The following is a 20,999-nucleotide window of genomic DNA, read 5'->3' on the forward strand; positions in this document are numbered from 1 at the left end:
ACCCGATATTTATTTGGAAAGAGATGTCTCTGGGAATCCTCACAGAAGATCGAGGAAGTAAAATAAGATAATGGAAGAAACCTGTATAACGTGCATTCTCAAGTTCAGCCTGTGAGCTTATTCCACTGAGGTACTCTGAGAAAAGAGGACATACAGATTACCATGTCTAAGGATAAAGCAAGCTTGATTCTTTAGAAGCCAACTCTCCTAGTCACTAGTTGAGAGCTGCTCCTAGAGGAGGTTAATTCCGTGACATTTCCTCCCTGCTAAATACATAGGTGGGGGCTATCCCTCCTGTCCAGAGCAAGACCTCTGGCAAAAAGATGAATAAATACTGGATGCGGGAAGGTAACAGGAGGATATGGGCAGAGTAGCGACAGCATCGGGTACTATTTCAGTGGGTGATGGGGAAATATAATTAAAGCAAAATCTTTTCCCAGCCCAGAAATCCTTTCCACATAGCAGTAAAGAAAGTACTTTCATTATTGAATAAGCATTAAGCCATAATGCAGTGGACATCACAGGCAATCCACCGAGAGACTGCAAAGACAGAAAGAAATCTCACTCTTTGAAGTATCCCATGGGATACAAACCATTATATACTTGTTCTCAACATAAACAATAACTCCTCCTCAAGTAAGAAGTCTTGAAAGGACCCTTCATCATAGAGTTCATCCTAACTTTATGTGGTTCTTGGGGTGATTAGTCTTAGCCAGTCGGCTTCATCCCGGGGAAAAATAAACTTACTACATCTTCATGATGGGAGGTGATTTTGCACCTTGGAGCAAGGAACCCATGGAAGTTAGGCTTCTAAGTCCCACAGAAACTGGGAGAGGATGGTGTTATCTATCCTGATGCTTACATTTCAAAGAACTGGCTCCAAGTCCTTGAGAAATCAACTTCTAGGTAATAAAGTTAACAATAGGCCTATCCGGTCTTTGAAAGGATTTATGTCCATTTCAAAGAGAAGAGGACTTATAATCACAAGTTTTCGAAAGTAAGTGCTGTGAGAAAAAGGAGGGAAGGAAATCTCTTATTTTCAACAGGGAGAATTCAGCCTCTTAAAAGCCTTTTTTAAAAGTTTTTTTTAAAAGATTTTATTTATTTATTTGACAGAAAGAGAGAGATCACAAGTAGGCTGAGAGACCGGCAGAGATGGGGGGCGGGGTAGGAGAGCAGAGAGCCTGATGGGGGTCCCAATCCTAGTGATGAGGGAACAGAAGACTGGCTGAGGACAAAGCAAAAGCTGACACCCTGCAACCTTCCCGGCCCCCACTCCTGGGTGGGACATATGTAACATTCTTTGGGAATCTCTAAACTATCTTAAAGTTAATAGCTTGCTAAAAAGGGAAAAAATGACCTTGACAATGGCAAGGCCTCTGCTATCCAGATTCTTGTAGGTCCTCTTTAGCATATGAAAGTTCTATTGAAACCTCCCTTTGCCTTACCTCCCCAACCCCATCTTATAAAACCTGTCACTCCTCACAACGAAGGGGCAGCAGCTCTTTCTGCCCACGAGTCCACCATTTGCACCAAAGATGTCTCAAGAATTCTTTCTTGGTCATTGGCTCTGGACTCTACCCCACCAAACCTACTTACATTCTAAAACTTCATCACTAGGACCCTGAGACCATGACCCAAGCCAGAGATGGAGGCTCAACCCACTGAGCCACCCAGGAAGCCCAAAAAGCCTTTTATTTTTAATTTACATTTTTTCTTACCTTAGAAGTCATATCTTTTAAAACCATAAAATTTTCATGTCTGCATTTTATCTCCTTCACTGCTTCCTAAAATGTGTTTATTCAAGTGTTCATCTTTCTCCTTCTGCCATTCAATTGGCATGTGTTCAAATGGCATATGTTGAGATGTTCTGCCTGATTTTCTTGTCTATGGCTGCTAGTATTGTATGCTATTTTTATTTGTCAACTTAGATGTGGTTGTTGAAATCAATTACTGCTGATAGTCTTTAAATAGTGAGTGGAAGACACAGGGATTCCCACCCTAGTGGGCCTCTGATCCCAGTTTTCTTGATTTCTCCTAGCCTCAAAGGCAAGGCAGGCTTTTTGGTTGCTTCTCAGCTCCTGAGGTCAGGGAGAACCATGGCACTCCCATGTCCTTCCCCTACGAAGAGCACAGATCTCTGAGGACAGACTCTTCCCAGGATCCACTCCCTTTATCTGTTTCTCTCCATTGGGCTCCAACACTGTTTTCCAAGTGCATTCACTTCCCCTTCTCAATTCCCTCTACTGAACCTGAATGGAGCCCATTTACATCCAGCTGGATATGGAAAAGAAGAGGCTAGAGAAGCATATTTAGAAAATTGTGTTCCCAAATTGTTCTATTCCCACAAATGTTTGTGAGGATCTTAATTACTAAGCAAGTGACTTTTTTTTTTTAATTTTTTAAAGATTTTATTTATTTATTTATTTATTTATTTGACAGACAGAGATTACAAGTAGGCAGAGAGGCAGGCAGAGAGAGAGAGAAGGAAGCAGGCTCCCCGCTGAGCAGAGAGCCCCATGTGGGGCTCAGTCCCAGGACCCTGCGATCATGACCTGAGATGAGCCAAAGGCAGAGGCTTTAACCCACTGAGCCACTCAGGCTCCCCCAAGCAAGTGACTTTTAAATAAAATGAGGGGATACAAGTCTTTCGTATATTAATTCAGGATGAAGACCGTGACCATTTGGTCAAGACCAATGACTTTCTTTTTCTTGAATAGTGAAAGAGCCCTTTTATTGTATCTAGACACTCCACTCACTGTTTCAAACAACACACCTTCTAATTTGAGAAGTTAGACCATTCTTGATGTAATGTAGAATTTATGATTTGATTGTCTTGAATTGAGGTTCATACCTCTAATAAACACTCAACTACCAAACTCAACCATAAGGAATATTCTGGCACTATCCACTTCTATGGTTTTAAAATCCTGACCTACTTTAGAAAACACCATCTTTGGTTCCACTATTTCTGGTAGTTCACCCTTCATGAAACTAGGTGTTGTTAGAATGGGTGTGGTGAGAAAAGATTCCCTCCCCATAGCTTATTAGGGAGAGCTATAACCTGGAAGAGCTCTTGCCACTTTGAATTTGAGCGGGCAGGAATTTGCAAGTGACAAACTGACAAAAACCTGAGGTGCTCTTCAGGATCAAGCCATTGCTTCTCTACCGTGTATTTATGTGCATCCATTTGTATAAAAACGCTTTGTGTGGATAAATTTTTGGACCACTAATTTGCACTGGCATAAAAGAATTTCCACATATGTGTATTTAAAAATGCTTTTAAATTGACAATTCAGACAAATCCTATTCAAGCCAAGGTATAAATAATAAATGTGTGTTTATTTGAACTTCTTGATGGAAAAAGCTGTGCAGACAATAGACTTATTTATTTCTAAAGAAGATTTATGTTAAAAGAAAATTCCCTGGGGCATTAAGAAGAAAAAGCCTGCAAAAAGCACTCTAGTAAATTATAACTCTGAGGATAAAATATGACAAAAATAATTGCTAAAGTAAAAACCACAGCATAAAGCTTGCGTGTACTCTATATCATGTTTTCACCTTTTTTTTTTTTTTTTTTTTTTTTAAATTCCTGTCACTGAAAGAACTACTCCTGGGAGAATAATTGGGATTTTCCAATATGTTAACTCTTTCAATTTATATAGAATTTTGAATATTGTTTTGAATTCTGGATATTTAGCATAATGATATTTAGTGATAGTCATATTTGATTAGTGCTTATTATTTTAATACTATCTTCATTTTATAAGGAGGAATTCAAAAGCTGAAATAGTAAGGTCACTTGCCCACGTTTTATGCCATTAATTGGAAGAGCTGGGATAAGCTCTTCCAATTAGGAAGAGCTTTTCCAAAATGAAGACCTGACATGAGCAGAACCTGGTCTGTTACCTATCATGATATATGGCCTTTCAGTGGTATATGATCCCTGTGACATACTGTAGACAATAAATTTGTGAGTCATTTGAAAGTAAAAATTCAAGGAAGTACATGGGGTGTTGTTAATTTTTCCTTATCTTTCTAAGACATGTGAGCTCTTTGGTTTAGAGTAATTTTCAAATATACAATCTCTTAAAGTTATACATTTAAATTAACTTAATAGGTAAATCAGCATTCAACCAATATACTCTTGCTTACATCGAACCAACAGTTAATTTGAAACTTTTATAATTATATTTTTTCAAGTGAATATAATGTTCATTAAAAACACCCATTAACATAAGAGAGCACTTTAGTGTTAGGCCTGCTAAATTCAAATCTCTTATTCACTAAATAATTGCAACCAAGTTACTTAGCTTCTCTGAGAAAAAACCTTTAACTTTTTCTGAGGGTTTATAATGTGCCAGACACTGTACTTGGGATTTACGTCCATCATCTCATTTCATCTTTACATGAGAGACTTAGAGTTTCCTTATTTTGTAGATGAAGAAACCCAATCTCAGAAAAATATAGTACCTTTCTTCTACATTATAGATAATAAGTATCAGGGCTATTAATTCAAATTGAGGTATTTCTGACTCCAAAATCTTCTCTTTTTTTCCCCACTTTTCGTTACCCTCAGCTTCTTCCAATACCCCCCTAAGGGTTCTATGAAATTAAATGACATAATGTGTGTAAAATACATAGTAGCAGCCTCATTGTAGGTGCTTAAAGAGTAACAATGAATAGTTTCTGTTTTTAATTTTGAATTTTCCAAGAATATATCCTAGTAGATACTCTGCTTGGAAAGTAGTATATTCTACTACTAAAGTCCTCAGTTGCAGGATGACAGTTACTGTGAAGGAAAGTCATATGGTGAGTCATGAAATGTTAAAGATGTGAGAAAGCTTAAGTATCATCATATCTAACATTGTCTATTATTTTTTGTTTAGTGAGCTTGTGGAACAATATCCTCTTACCCCAAACTGTTATATATAAACGGGTTTAAGTTGAGTTGATATGGTTGAGTGGGATGGAAAAGAATCCTTATTTTGTATCCATATGGTCCATGAGACACATCTTTCTGGAACCCTCAGGGCTCCACAAAGCACAACTTGAAAATTACCTCTCTAGTAACTTTCTCTTTTTTTGCATATGAAGAAGGCCACAACAGCAAAATATCTGATAAAATTTGCAGTTAGTAGAGGAGCTACGGCAAGAATAAATATTACACTTGGTACTTTCTATGTCCTGCTCAATGCACTTTCCTGGACTCAGAGCTACATAAAAGTGTCTACAGAAAAGCAGTCTTTTGGGGGCGGCTGGTTGGTTCTGTTGGTGAACCATCTGACTCTTGATTTCCGGCTCAGGTCATGGTCTCAGGGTTGTGAGATCAAGCCCCAACCTGGGCTTGTGAGTGAAGCATGGATCCTGCTTAAGATTCTCTATTTCTCTCTCTCTCTCTTTCTTCCCTTCTAAAAAGAAAGAAAGAAAGAAAAGAAAAGGAAAGAAAAGAAAAAAGAAAAAAAGAGAAGCGGTGGTTGGTATTTGTAAGATTTTTGAAATATTTGTTCCTATACATAGAAAATAATACAAAAATTATTTCAGTCTCTAAGATTATAACAGTTGTTGATAAAGTATAACTATAAATTTTGCATCATTGGGAACTTTCTAGATGCTAAAGGTTGCTGAGATGGATTTCTGGGAGCAAAGAGTAAGCACTGTCCTTATATAGAAATTGATTCTCCTGAAATTGGAATGGTCTAGTAAGAACTAATCCATCTGCCAATCCCTGGGGCACCTGGCTGGCTCAGGAAGAGATGTGACTCTTGATCTCGAGGTTGTGAGTTCGAGCCCCCTGTTGGGTGTAGAGATTACCAGCTGCCAATCCCATTATGCAATAAGGTATCAAGCCAAGGAAGGTCTAGAGAGGAGGGGCTGTTGTAAAAAATTTGCTTATTCTAACTTGTTTATGAGTAACACCACAATACTCTCTTGAGTTACAACCTTCTATTGTTTTACTCACTTACACAGACTATATGCTTGTAATAACAGAACAAATATTTGAGGTGGTGTAAACTGCAATTGCGTAATTTTTTGCTTACAAAATAAAATATCATTGAATATACATATATAAGACCTATACATTGTTATTCATTTAATCAGAGACATACTAAATATAATAATAATTTGGACATATTTTTCCTAAGCTAAAAATAAAGTCATATTAGTAAATATAGATCACTCCATTCCAAGGTTTCAGGACAATAAATGGTTGAGCATTTAAAGAAAACCTTAGCCTGAGGGGTACTTGGGTGGCTCAGTTGTTAAGTGCCTGCCTTCTGTTCAGTCTTCTTCCCAAGGTCCTGGGATTGAGCCCTGCATTGGGCTCCCTGCTCTCTGAGAAACCTGCTTCTCCTTCTCCCACACTCCTGGCTTCTGTTCCCTCTCTCACTGTCTCTCTCTCCCTCTCTCTCTGTCAAATAAATAAATAAAAGCTTAAAAAAAAAAAAAAGAAAAAAGAAAACCTTAGCATGAGCAATAAAGATATGGTTTGATGATAGAAGAAAAATGCAGCATGATTTTTACCCCTAAGTAATTAATTCAACAACAATTTATTGAATATCTTCCTCATATTCTATCAGATACACTTATATATGAAGAATAATTTTGGAGATGAGAAAAATGATAAATTATAAAATAGAATAATGATGCTGTAATCTAGGAACAAAATATTGTGCAAAAATCATAATTAATGTAATTACAGAAGCAATTTTGAAACAGTAAAATCTCCCTTAACCTACATGTTTTTGGTTTGAAAGTTTTTGGATAATTTTTAAAAAGTTGAAAGGGGAATTATAAAAATATAATAAAATACAATAACAATAACAATAAAAAATATAATAGGAATAAACAAGTTTGGGAACAAATACCACTGACTCATGGTTTATAAAGTTTAGGCAGTAGGATCTTAAACAATCAGAATATCATGGACATTTGGTTAACTATTTTATGGGGGAATAAATATTTGGCAAATGTGGTGAGTTGGTTAAGTGATTAAGAGTAAAGACTACTTCTGTAATTAAATATTTAAGAGAAGAAAATAGAACATATATATGATATCACATATATACATCTAGGTGAATACATAGGTGTTTAAAAAATGATGGCTGGGACATCAACAGAGTTATTCAGATGTTCTCTCTGCTGGTAATGTGTGCTTTTCAGGAGACACTGGAAAGACAAAATAACCCAAAATCTGGAGTAGCACAAAGGAGGAATACATGATTTACATCATATTGTGAGCAATTTATAACATTTTTTTTAAGAAAATTGCTCAAAGCAAGTGAACACTCTTCTTAACAAAATGGAAACATTTTCTTTAACTAGAGTCCCACTTTAAAGAGCATTCTATTTGCATGTGTGTGTGAGAGAGCAAAAGAGAAGTGGACAGAGACAGAGACAGATTCCAAAGGATCATTCCAAGTAGCAAATGATGATCACCACTGTGACTTTTAAGGATAGTAGGGTCGATTAACTGGTATGCCCTTTATTTCACTGAGCTCCAGTAAGTTGGACTTGTAAGCTTGGGAATTAGCCCTCAATAACTAAATTACTCTCTCTGATAGAGGTAAAAATAATTTGAAATTTCCTAGGGAATTCCACGTGGGAGGAAAGAGTAATACAAACGTTAGACAAAGGAAAGAAAAAAAAAATTAAAATTGTGTAATGAAGCAGGGAAGAACTTGTGACAAGAGAATGAGAATTTTTTGAGTTGTTGTAATGAGGTTATCAATGTGACCTCTTTGCTTTGTGCCCCTCTGATATTTTAAATGAAGTCTCTGTCACCCATAAATGATTTTAACTGTGGATATTCTAAGGTATTTTAAGACATTTTGAGTTTTACATTACAACTAAAAGTTGGCAAATCCAGGGAGCAAAAGGCTGGACTCGGGGTCACAACATAAGGGAACATCTAATCCTGTGTCCTCTTTGGGGGAATTCCCTTGAGTCATCTGAACTAAGATGAAATACCCAGTTGTAAGCTGACTTAAGTCTTTACTCCAGAATGGAATGAGAGTACAGAGGGTCCCAAAGACCCTGCCCCTCTGTTGGACAAACTATGCAGGAAAATAGAGAATCACCCTTCATGAAGTACGTTTGTTTGAGGAATACAGCATGAGTATCCATGAGAAATTGTGCAAACTAATCTGAGCTCCACTTTAAAAACTTTGGATAAATGCCTTGTTTGGAACGGATGGTCCAAACAGAGGGTTAGGCATAAACAATGTGACGTGAGATCACTAGCATTTTTAGGTAAAGTCCTTCATAAAATAGGAGATGAGTAGTGAGAACCTTGAAAATAATAGTTTCACCAAGCACTGATGAGCATATAGCTTCCAAGGAATCAGAACCTTTTGGGAGAGGGGAGAAGAAATTCATATTAAATGGGCTAAGTGCATAAGGACCTGTTATCTGCTGTAGGATACCCTGGACAGCCCAGGGCTACATGGGACTGAATACCAGGAAATTGCTGAGAGACCACTGGCTGTGATATTCCATAAACTAAACAGATACATCCATGGGGAAATCTGGACCTAGAAAATGTTTATTTACATTTATCATACCTATATCAGTACATATCAGTGTGATTAACCACTAGGCCTGGTGTGAGATGACCTGGGTTCTAACCCAACTCCATGATTTATAGTCTCTGTAATCCTGGACAATTTTCTCTCTGTGTACCAGTCCCCTCATCAGTAGAATGAAGGAAGTAACATTATGTAGCATAAAGTATAGTTGTACATACAAAATTAGATAGCCTATGGAAAGTACTTTGCATACCCATGACCTAACAAGCAATATTAAAATTATGATTTCAATTCTATTACTATTACTGCAAAAAGATACTTGAAGAAGATACACTGATAATGCTAATAGTGTGTCTTAAATTGTGTGGTTGTTGATATTTTTTAAGATATTTGTAGTTTGGGGGGTTTTTTTGCAAGTTTTCTTCAATGAACATGCTATTTTGAATTAAGAGGAAACTTTTCTAATTGTCAAATTATTTCCAAATCGGAAGCATTCTTTTGTGGAAGCTAAAATGCAAGTGATAATTCCTAAGAGAAAGTTTTCTTTAAAATCCTTTTAACGATTAAACACATGAATGCAATTCAAATTAGATTCTATTTCCTGTGATGCTATTCTCTGTAAAACAACTGGTAAAAAACTGATATGTTTTACTTATATTTTACCTTAGGGTACAACACGGGTGTAGAATGTTTGGGGATGTGTAAAACTAGATTCGATATTTGTAATGACTTTGTTTTGAATTTCTCGTGTTTAGCAGCTAATAATTGCACTTGAAATAATTAGCTCGTGATTTCTTTGTAATAGCTGAACACCATAAATCCTGTTCTGAAGGTCAGCGGTTAAAGTAAATATCCTCAGTGGAATAAATGTACCTTTTTCATGGAAGATTAAATAATATCAACTGAATGTGCAGTCTTTTAAGCAGAATTCTAAATGACGTCAAACTGATTCACCCTCTAATGTGTGCATCTTACATTCTTTTGATTTAGTCCCTATGCCCTTTTCTGTGCTTTCATTAGATGGAGAACCAGTCTTCTGTACTGGTAACTTTGGACCAGTTCATGTCAATTTATACCCAAGATTTTTCGCTACCATTTCTAATTCCCTTTTTTTTTTTTTTAAGATTTTATTTATTTATTTGACAGACAGCAATCACAAGTAGGCAGAGAAGCAGGCAGGCGGGGCAGGTGCGGGGGCGAGAAGCAGGCTCCCCGCTGAGCAGAGAGCCCTATGCTTCAGGGCTCCATCCCAGGACCCTGAGATCATGACCTGAGCCGAAGACAGAGACTTAATTCACTGAGCCACGCTGGTGCCCCTACCATTTCTAATTTCTTAATCTTTATCTTTACTTTTCTTGCTGTTATGTCCTCCTTTCTATCTAGTGTAACCTGCCACGATACTATGATCTTTGTTATAAAGCACGCCAAAAGAAAATTGAGCAGAAACATGAAAACACTACTTACTGCCCCATTCATAATCAGCTTATCAAATAATGAATTTACTGCAAAGATAAAGTTTTTTTCCTCAAAATACATTGGAACTCTTGTTTAAGAAATACCTCATGAGATTTTTTAAATTACTATAAATGTACTTACTGGTTTCTGGACACTGGTGCGATTTGGGATGGCTGTGGTGTCTGCCCAGATTCAAATGAAACTTGGAGCTTCATGTTACTAATCCAGCTGGGGGTGTAGTCTTGTTTTGTTGTTTGTTTGTTTGTTTTTTTCTTTTTTGTTTTTAAAGATTTTATTTATTTATTTGATAGAGATCACAAGTAGGCAGAGAGGCAGGCAGAAAGAGAGGAAGCAGGCTCCCCGCTGAGCAGAGAGCCCGATGCAGGGCTCGATCCCAGGACCCTGGGACCATGACCTGAGCCGAAAGCAGAGGCTTTAACCCACTGAGCCACCCAGGTGCCCTGGTAGTCTTGTTTTTGAAGATAAAATCTGGACGTTCTGGCAGACAATGGCTAGCTATTCACAAAATTAGATTTAATGAATAGGTATGATTTTAACTAGCCCTAAATGAAGACTGGGGGCAAAGATGGCTTTTTGTCATCCAGTCTCCATTCTCACTTGTTTCTGTCATAAATGAAACCCTCACACTGAATCTCATGGCTGCTCAGTCTGAAACCACATTTATAGCTTCCATTGCATCGGGCCACCATGTGACTACACTTTTACCAAAGGGATGAGAGCAGAGGTGATGTATGAAACCTCTGGTATGTGTCCTTGACATAAGCTTTTTGCTGCTACATTTTCTTTCCCCAGCCCCTGGAGCAGAATTTAGAAGTGATGGTAGACAGCCTTCTTCATCAACAAACATGAGAATGATGTTCTTGGGGCTGCTAGAGTTAAGAGGGGGAGCCAGGATTCCTGGATAAGACCGCAGACAAGAATCACCTGCTTTTCTGGTTACTCATCGCTTAGACGTCTACCTCAGAAAGAAAACTCTTCGCATTTGAGACACATTTATTTTGGTCTCTCTTGAAACAACCCGGCAATATTTTAAAATAATACTTGAGAACGTAAGAAATAATATTTATTACTGTAAGAAATATGTGTAGCATTTTTAGATTACAAAATGTTCTTCACTTTTCTCAAAATCCACAAAATCCTGGGACCTCACTATTATTATCGAAGTTTCACAGGAAGAAGCGAAGGCCTGGGAATTTTTGCTCTGTCAAAAGTTATGCCAATATATGAGTTCCAATATAACACACCTTTGAAGATACGCAGTTTAGTTTTGAGAATAACCAGTAGTAGCTCACGATTACTTCTGCTGTGTTAACTTTTCTCCTTTAAAATCTTTATCACTGCTAACACCTACTTTACTGGGTCCTAGCTGAAATCCTGACTCACATGTGACCTCCAGGAAGTTTCTTAATATCCAAAGACCTCAGTTTCCTCATCTGCTTCTATAAAGATGATGGGGGAGGGGAAAGGCAAATGTGTTTTTAAATAGCAAGCTGCATTTTATTCATGAAAATCAGCCTAGTGGCCCAACTGCAGAGTACCTAGTCAGGCTCATTTTATTTGAAAACCTTTAAAATGAGTATTATTATTCATATTTGAATGCCATAACTCATAGCATGCAGACACTATAAAATTTGGTTAGCAAGTTTTATACCAGCGGGAAATCAGCTCAGGAAGTATGGAGAAGGAGGCAGTGTGAAGAATCCTGATTTAACCACCTGAACACTTAGGTGGAAATGAAGCTGAACCCAGAGATAAGGACCATCTTGCCTTGCAGCAGAATCCCAAGAGGAAAGAAATGTTTACTACACTCTGTAAGTGCATAGTCGTTGAGGCAAGTGCTTCTTCTCCCTAAACTGAGAAATGGGCATTAAGAAAACCCTTTTAAGTAAAAACTCCTAGGTAGAGATGGAAAGTATGCTTAGGAATGTGGAGAGTGGACTACCAGGCTGAAAGGTGTTGCTGTTGGAGACATTTGATTTGATGCGGGATGGAAAGAAAAGCAGGCACACCTTCCCATCTCTTTCATGGATCCTTCATGTATTGAAATGATGGACATTTCTATCAGTTAAGCACACTAATATGGTTCATATAGTTAACTTATAAGAGATCAATGGCAAATTTGCTTTTATTTATCTAGTTAAGGTCTACTCATGTTACTTTTCTAGTCAGTCCCCAAATAAAACTAAAAATTACTTTGTCATTCAATTTTTATCCTTTGAAATTTAGTGGAACAACTACAAGTTTACTGGGGAGGGGAGTCAGGAAGAGTAAAACATAATTAACATTATGTTACTGTTTTAACTGAATTTTGCTTCCGTGAAAACCCTAGACAAATGCAAATCTGGTGGTAAAATGAACTGGGTTTGAATCCCAACTTTGCTGAAACGACTTGAGATTTTTTAAACTCAGTTTCCTAATCTGAGTTGTGAATAATGTGCAAGGTTATTGTGAGATTAGAAATGTTAGGCGTCAACTACCTGGCACTCATTAGCAAAGCATATAGATCATGTACTGATTGGCTCTGCTCCTGTGCTGAATTAATCAGGCCACAATAATCAGTTGGGTACAGTACTACAAAAAATCTGATCTAACAGTACCATGTTGTTGGGTAAGCTGAGGAGATATAGTATAGCTCATGCAGAATGAATGCCGACATAATGCTTAACTGCCAGCCCTTTAATGGACTTCTGTTGACCAAAATGAGGCAGCAAATAACAGAGAAAATGCGAGTATGAAGGCAGATGACAGTCTGGGCCAGTGGGCACATAGGCTGGGAGATATGCCTTGGTTTTGCATACAAATGGAGAACAGGTAACCTTTACACTGTTTCTCAAAAAATAGCTAGAAAGTGCTTGTTTTCCTTTTTTTAAGATTTTATTTATTTGAGAGAGAGCTAGAGAGAGAAAGCATGCACAAGCTGGGGGAAAGGGACAGAGAAAGAGAGTGAGAGAAGCAGGATCCCCGCCGAGCAGGAAGCCCAGTGCGGAACTCGATCCCAGAACCCTGGGATCATGACCTGAGCCAAAGGCAGATGCTTAACAGACTGAACCACCCAGGTGCCCCAAAAGTTCTTGTTTTCTTAAAGAACAGTGATAATCTTTCGTTTATTATCTGCAAAATATTACTCATCAGACACAAAAACAATCCTTTTCTTCCTCAATATAGTAGTGTACACTCAAACTTTAAGGCATTTCTGTCACTTCTTTTCAGGGGTTTAGCATCTTCATTTAGCTGATTAAAATCCATTGTAGATGATAATTATGCCAGCTTTTTAGAAAAATCATTCAAACACTCAAAAATGATTTTACAATCTTTAAATGGCTTGTATCAGATTTTTATTTCTCAAAGGGTTTCTACTTATGGAAAATTTGCTTAGATTATGTCCTTTTGTCACATTCTCAGTAAATGTTAAGTCAATGCAAAATGGGTAGATTTGTATTTCTAAAAATAACCTCTTTCACAGGAAGAAGAATTAAGGAAGAGTGGGGAAGCCAAATATGCCCACTTGAGTGATGAACTTCATGTATTAATTGAAGTGTTTGCTCCACCTGGGGAAGCTTATTCACGAATGAGTCATGCATTGGAAGAGATTAAAAAATTCCTGGTTCCCGTAAGTGTCTTTCATTTTTCACAAAGATGTTTCTCATAACTTTTTTTGTAAGTGTGCCTTTGATCTTCACTGACTTTTTAGATGGAGAGTCATGGGGCAAACTAATTATTTGTGGAGTTGATAAGAAGGTAAAATAAAATAGGTTACATCAAACGATTAGCACAGGACCTGGCATGTTGCCACATACCCAAGGTTTGACAGTGTCCTCCGTACATCACTAGTTCACAGTCAGGAAGAAAACGACCATTGACACGTAAACACAAATATGTAATTGAAGTAGTGTGCTTTTCTCTTGTGTCTGAATCACTTGGTAGTTGACATGTATTCTTGATAATTTTTCATTAATAGAAAAAGCATTTGCAGGTACAATGGGAGGGGCAAAGAGATTAGATATGTAATATTTGCAACAAGACAATGATGTTACTTGAAAATATCAAATGTACTGTTATGTGACATTATACCAGGTGCAGGCTCATTATAAAACATAATGTAAAATAATCAGTAGAGCCAGACATTTGTTGACATCAAACAAAAATTGGAAAAATAAACTCTTTGCACTCTGTGAGAGCAACAGAGATTGTTCATTTAGTAAGGCAGCATATTGGGTAGAATTCTCTACTGATTTTCTAAGAAATAGAGGAAGGTTAAATGAATGAAGTTTTTATAAAAGTTGACAATTTAGCATTCTAGGAAGAGATCATTCAAACAGAATTGGCGCTGGGGCTTAGAGCTGGGAATAAGATAATTGGAAGAGAATGCTGAGTCAAGTTTTCTGGAGTGCCTGGGCAGAAGTCTTTGGCAGAGGAGCAAGAGAGTAGCTAAGATTAATCTGTTCAGTGAAGAAACACTGTAGATTTCTAAAGTAAGCAATAAACTCAGAGGAAATGGTGGGTAAGATTCATTGATTGGCAGTGATTTTGAGAATGGGAAAAGGAAAAAAAAAAACAGAATTTCAGAACATAAAAGCATCAAAATCTAGCCACATAATGTATTTATATGCCCAGCTTAAAAATTTCTGTCAAGACAAGGTTATAGAGCAATCCCATACCACACTGATTTTTCCCTAACTTTATATGCACACGGAATTTCTGCACAATTTATTTTTTGGTGCTTATCAGAACACCTCCTAAATAGATCTAATATTTCATAAGCATGAGGATATTATGTTCTCTCTTCCTTTTGCCTCCAAACTAAATGCCTACTGCTGTTCGGGAAGCAGTTTTACTATACTTAGATCAGGCCTCTAGTGATATAGGTGGTGTAGAAAAAGCCTAGGACTACCTACATTACTAACTCATTTCATGCCTGTAGACAAATAATTTAAATTCTCAGAGCTTCAGCTTCTTTAAAAAGAAGATAATTATAACTGATTGACCACTGTCACAGTTATTGTAAATATTAAATACCACAATGTGTATGAGAGGACATAGAAAATTATCAAGCAACACTTAAATGGATGCTTTTAATCTATTTTATTGTTATAGTAGATAGAAACTTGGAATGACTTCTTGAGGTTAAATATGTAAGATGAAACACTATATAATTGCTATATATATATATTGGATCTAAGTTGTGGGCTAGGTTAACCCGGTTTTATTATAAATGCTAGTGATACATCTCCCCTATTTCTAGACACTGTGATACATGTAATCATTTCGTGTATAACTTCTCCACGAAAAATATAGACCCCATGAAGGCAGGGCCGGCAGTGTCTCTTGTATTCCCATCATTTAGAATGATGCGTGGCACAATAATTATTTGTTTGGGAGTCTGACTGATGGAATGGCAGATTAATAGTCACCGAGAGTGTTGCAGAAATATAACACAGCTACTTGGGTCAAGTTGAAAGCATAGTATCCCAAAATTAAGATGCTTTATATATACCCATCTGGATGAGAAACGAAAATCGCACATTGACCCATACTACCTGTTCCTGCCCACTTCTGGGATTTTTCTCTCTGCCTGACCGACTGCTCCCTCTCTGTGCTCCAGACATGTGGCCTTTCTGCTCATCCCGCACTCCAGACTCTCCAGGCTCACTTCTCACTGAGGGTCTTTAAAGATTCTTCGCCAAAATACTGACACAGCTGTCATTTAGGTTGCCGCTCATGTTAGCAATGCAGGAAATTCCTCCTTAACCACACCGTCTAAAGTCACCTCCCTACATTTGTATAAGCCTATTATATTTTGCTTACAATATCACTGGCCCCTTAATTAACTGCAGTTTACTGTCTTCTCATGTTTTGGCCCTCTTCACTTACTTAATTTTCCTCATAGCTTTTATAACCTGTTCTATATCTACACACATACGTATATATATTACTTATTTGTTTATTGTTGGTTTTCCTGCTAAAATATATTGTCATGAGGGTGGGCATTATTGTCTAATTTTACTGCTTGATTCCCTGTTTTGAACTATGCCAGACACATGGGAACATGTAATAAATAGTTTTTGTATGGGTGAATAAATGATTGAATGAATACGTTTTTGTTCTCTTTTTAAAAATTTTTTAAAGATTTATTTATTTTGGTGAGAGAGGGAGCATACCAGTGTGGAGAGGGGCAGGGGAAAAGGGGGAAAGAGAGAAGAAGTCTTCCCACTGAGCCTGGAGCCCAAGGCGGATCTTGATCTCACAACCCTGAGATCTCAACCTGAACCAGAATAGAGAGTCAGACTGACTTAACCACACAGATGCCCCTGAATGAGCTTTTTTTTTTCCATTTCAACCAGTTTTTTTTTCTCACTTTTTTTTTAATTTATTTTTTTTATTTTTTATAAACATATAATGTATTTTTATCCCCAGGGGTACAGGTCTGTGAAATGCCAGGTTTACACACTTCACAGCACTCACCATAGCACATACCCTCCCCAATGTCCATAACCCCACCCCCCTCTCCCAACCCCCCTCCCCGCAGCAACCCTCTGTTTTGTGAAATTAAGAGTCACTTATGGTTTGTCTCCCTCCCAATCCCATCTTGTTTCATTTATTCTTCTCCTACTCCCTTAACCCCCCATGTTGCATCTCCACTTCCTCATATCAGGGAGATCATATGAGAGTTGTCGTTCTCCAATTGACTAATTTCGCTAAGCGTGATACTCTCTGGTTCCATTCACATGGTCGCAAATGGCAAGATTTCATTTCTTTTGATGGCTGTATAGTATTCCATTGTGTATATATACCACATCTTCTTTATCCATTCATCTGTTGATGGACATCTAGGTTCTTTCCATAGTTTGGCCATTGTAGACATTGCTGCTATAAACATTCGGGAGCACGTGCCCCTTCGGATCACTACGTCTGTATCTTTAGGGTAAATACCCAGTAGTAAAATTACTGGGACATAGGGTAGTTCCATTTTCAACTTTTTGGGGAAGCTCCATGCTGTTTTCCAGAGTGGTTGCACCAGCTTGCATTCCCACCAACAGTGTAGGAGGGTTCCCCTTTCTCTGCATCCTTGCCAGCATCTGTCATTTCCTGACTTGTTAATTTTAGCCATTCTGACTGGTGTGAGGTAGTATCTTATTGTGGTTTTGATTTGTATTTCCCTGATGCCGAGTGATGTGGAGCACTTTTTCATGTGTCTGTTGGCCACCTGGATGTCTTCTTTGCAGAAATGTCTGTTCATGTCTTCTGCCCATTTCTTGATTGGAATCTTTGTTCTTTAGTTCTTTTGTCCTTTAGAACTTAGTTTGCTAAGTTCTTTATAAATTTTGGACACTAGCCCTTTATCTGATATGTCGTTTGCAAATATCATCTCCCATTCTGTCAGTTCTCTTTTGGTTTTGTTAACTGTTTCCTTTGCTGTGCAAAAGCTTTTGATCTTGATGAAATCCCAATAGTTCATTTTGCCCTTGCTTCCCTTGCCTTTGGCGATGTTCCTAAGCTGTTGCTGCGGCTGAGGTCAAAGAGGTTGCTGCCCGTGTTCTCCTCAAGGATTTTGATGGATTCCTTTCTCACATTGAGGTCCTTCATCCATTTTGAGTCTATTTTCATGTGTGGTGTAAGGAAATGGTCCAATTTCATTTTTCTCCATGTGGCTGTCCAATTTTCCCAACACCATTTATTGAAGAGGTTGTCTTTTTTCCATTGGACATTTTTTCCTGCTTTGTCAAAGATTAGTTGACCATAGAGTTGAGGGTCTATTTCTGGGCTCTCTGTTCTGTTCCATTGATCTATGTGTCTGTTTTTGTGCCAGTACCATGCTGTCTTGATGATGACAGCTTTGTAATAGAGCTTGAAGTCCGGAATTGTGATGCCACCAACTTTGGCTTTCTTTTTCAATATTCCTTTGGCTATTCGAGGTCTTTTCTGGTTCCATATAAATTTTAGGATTATTTGTTCCATTTCTTTGAAAAAAATGGATGGTACTTTGATAGGAATTGCATTAAATGTGTAGATTGCTTTAGGTAGCATAGGCATTTTCACAATATTTATTCTTCCAATCCAGGAGCATGGAACGTTTTTCCATTTCTGTCTGTCTTCCTCAATTTCTTTCATGAGTGCTTTATAGTTTTCTGAGTATAGATTCTTAGCCTCTTTGGTTGGGTTTATTCCTAGGTATCTTATAGTTTTGGGTGCAGTTGTAAATGGGATTGACTCCTTAATTTCTCTTTCTTCTGTCTTGTTGTTGGTGTAGAGAAATGCAACTGATTTCTGTGCATTGATTTTATATCCTGACACTTTACTGAATTCCTGTACAAGTACTAGCAGTTTTGGAGTGGAGCCTTTTGGGTTTTCCACATATAGTATCATATCTTCTGCGAAGAGTGATAGTTTGACTTCTTCTTTGCCGATTTGGATGCCTTTAATTTCCTTTTGTTGTCTGATTGCTGAGGCTAGGACTTCTAGTACTATGTTGAATAGCAGTGGTGATAACGGACATCCCTGCTGTGTTCCTGATCTTAGTGGAAAAGCTTTCAGTTTTTCTCCATTGAGAATGATATTTGCGGTGGGTTTTTCATAGATGGCTTTGATGATATTAAGGTATGTGCCCTCTATCCCTACATTTTGAAGAGTTTTGATTAGGAAGGGATGCTGTACTTTGTCAAATGCTTTTTCAGCATCTATTGAGAGTATCATATGGTTCTTGTTCTTTCTTTTATTAATGTGTTGTATCACATTGATTGATTTGTGGATGTTGAACCAACCTTGCAGCCCAGGAATAAATCCCACTTGGTTGTGGTGAATAATCCTTTTAATGTACTGTTGAATCTTACAGGCTAGTATTTTGGTGAGAATTTTTGCATCTGTGTTCATCAAGGATATTGGTCTGTAGTTCTCTTTTTTGATGGGATCCTTGTCTGGTTTTGGGATCAAGGTGATGCTGGCCTCATAAAATGAGTTTGGAAGTTTTCCTTCCATTTCTATTTTTTGGAACAGTTTCAGGAGAATAGGAATTAGTTCTTCTTTAAATGTTTGGTAGAATTCCCCCGGGAAGCCGTCTGGCCCTGGGCTTTTGTTTGTCTGAAGATTTTTGATGACTGTTTCAATCTCCTTACTGGATATGGGTCTGTTCAGGTTTTCTATTTCTTCCTGGTTCAGTTGTGGTAGTTTATATGTCTCTAGGAATGCATCCATTTCTTCCAGATTGTCAAATTTGTTGTCGTAGAGTTGCTCATAGTATGTTCTTATAAATGTTTGTATTTCTTTGGTGTTAGTTGTGATCTCTTCTCTTTCATTCATGATTTTATTTATTTGGGTCCTTTCTCTTTTCTTTTTGAAAAGTTTGGCCAGGGTTTTATCAATCTTATTAACTCTTTCAAAGAACCAGCTCCTAATTTCGTTGATTTGTTCTATTGTTTCATTGGTTTCTGCTCTGATCTTTATGATTTCTCTTCTCCTGCTGGGTTTAGGGTTTCTTTCTTGTTCTTTCTCCAGCTCCTTTAGGTGTAGGGTTAGGTTGTGTACTTGAGACCTTTCTTGTTTCTTGAGAAAGGCTTGTACCGCTATATATTTTCCTCTCAGGACTGCCTTTGCTGTGTCCCACAGATTTTGAACCATTGTGTTTTCATTATCATTTGTTTCCATGAATTTTTTCAATGCTTCTTTAATTTCCCAACGAATGGTTGACCCATTCGTTCTTTAGAAGGATGCTGTTTAGTCTCCATGTATTTGGGTTGTTTCCAAATTTCCTCTTGTGATTGAGTTCTAGCTTCAGAGCATTGTCGTCTGATGATATGCAGGGAATGATCCCAATCTTCTGGTACCGGTTGAGACCTGATTTAGGACCCAGGATGTGATCTATTCTGGAGAATGTTCCATGTGCACTAGAGAAGAATGTGTATTCTGTTGCTTTGGGATGAAATATCTGAATATATCTGTGATGTCCATCTGGTCCAGTGTGTCATTTAAGGCCTTTATTTCCTTCTTGATCTTTAGCTTGGATGATCTTTCCATTTCAGTGAGGGGAGTGTTAAAAGTCCCCTACTATTATTGTATTATTGTTGATGTGTTTCTTTGATTTTGTTATTAATTGGTTTATATAGTTGGCTGCTCTCATGTTGGGGGCATAGATATTTAAAATTGTTAGATCTTCATGTTGGACAGATCCTTTGAGTATGATATAGTGTCCTTCCTCATCTCTTATTATAGTCTTTGGCTTAAAATCTAACTGATCTGATATAAGGATTGCCACTCCTGCTTTCTTCTGATGTCCATTAGCATGGTAAATTGTTTTCTACCCTCTCACTTTAAATCTGGAGGTATCTTTGGGTCTAAAATGAGTTTCTTGTAGGCAACATATAGATGGGTTTTGTTTTTTTTTTTTTCCATTCTGATACCCTGTGTCTTTTGATTGGGGCATTTAGCCCATTAACATTCAGGGTAACTATTGAGAGATATGAATTTAGTGCCATTGTATTGCCCGTAAGGTGACTGTTACTGTATATTGTCTCTGTTCCTTTCTGATCTACTACTTTTAGGCTCTCTCTTTGCTTAGAGGACCCCTTTCAGTATTTCCTGTAGAGCTGGTTTGGTGTTTGCAAATTCTTTCAGTTTTTGTTTGTTCTGAAAGCTTTTTATCTCTCCTTCTATTTTCAATGATAGCCTAGCTGGATATAGTATTCTTGGCTGCATGTTTTTCTCGTTTAGTGCTCTGAATATATCATGCCAGTTCTTTCTGGCCTGCCAGGTCTCTGTGGATAAGTCCGCTGCCAATCTAATATTTTTACCATTGTATGTTACAGACTTCTTTTCCCGGGCTGCTTTCAGGATTTTCTCTTTGTCACTAAGACTTGTAAATTTTACTATTAGGTGATGGGGTGTGGACCTATTCTTGTTGATTTTGAGGGGGGTTCTCTGAACCTCCTGGATTTTGATGCTTGTTCCCTTTGCCATATTAGGGAAATTCTTTCCAGTAATTCTCTCCAATATACCTTCTGCTCT

At 37.6% G+C, this 20,999-nt stretch overlaps 1 protein-coding gene across 6 annotated transcripts in view; it reads left to right on the forward strand.

The window, feature by feature from the left end:
* Positions 1-20,999, forward strand: part of KHDRBS2 (KH RNA binding domain containing, signal transduction associated 2) — a 585,121-nt gene that overhangs the window by 283,965 nt on the left and 280,157 nt on the right. For all 6 annotated transcript variants that reach the window (XR_004383467.1, XR_004383466.1, XM_032864462.1 and 3 more), the window contains exon 4: positions 13,468-13,614. Coding sequence is in view for 4 of the 6 variants with exons in the window: in XM_032864462.1 (XP_032720353.1) it covers positions 13,468-13,614 (147 nt within the window). In the remaining 2 variants the exon portion in view is untranslated. The remainder of the gene's footprint in view (positions 1-13,467; positions 13,615-20,999) is intronic.

The sequence above is a fragment of the Lontra canadensis genome, unplaced genomic scaffold, assembly GCF_010015895.1.
Source record: "Lontra canadensis isolate GAN:19392208 unplaced genomic scaffold, GSC_riverotter_1.0 scaffold27, whole genome shotgun sequence".
NCBI classification, from domain to species: Eukaryota; Metazoa; Chordata; class Mammalia; order Carnivora; family Mustelidae; genus Lontra; species Lontra canadensis.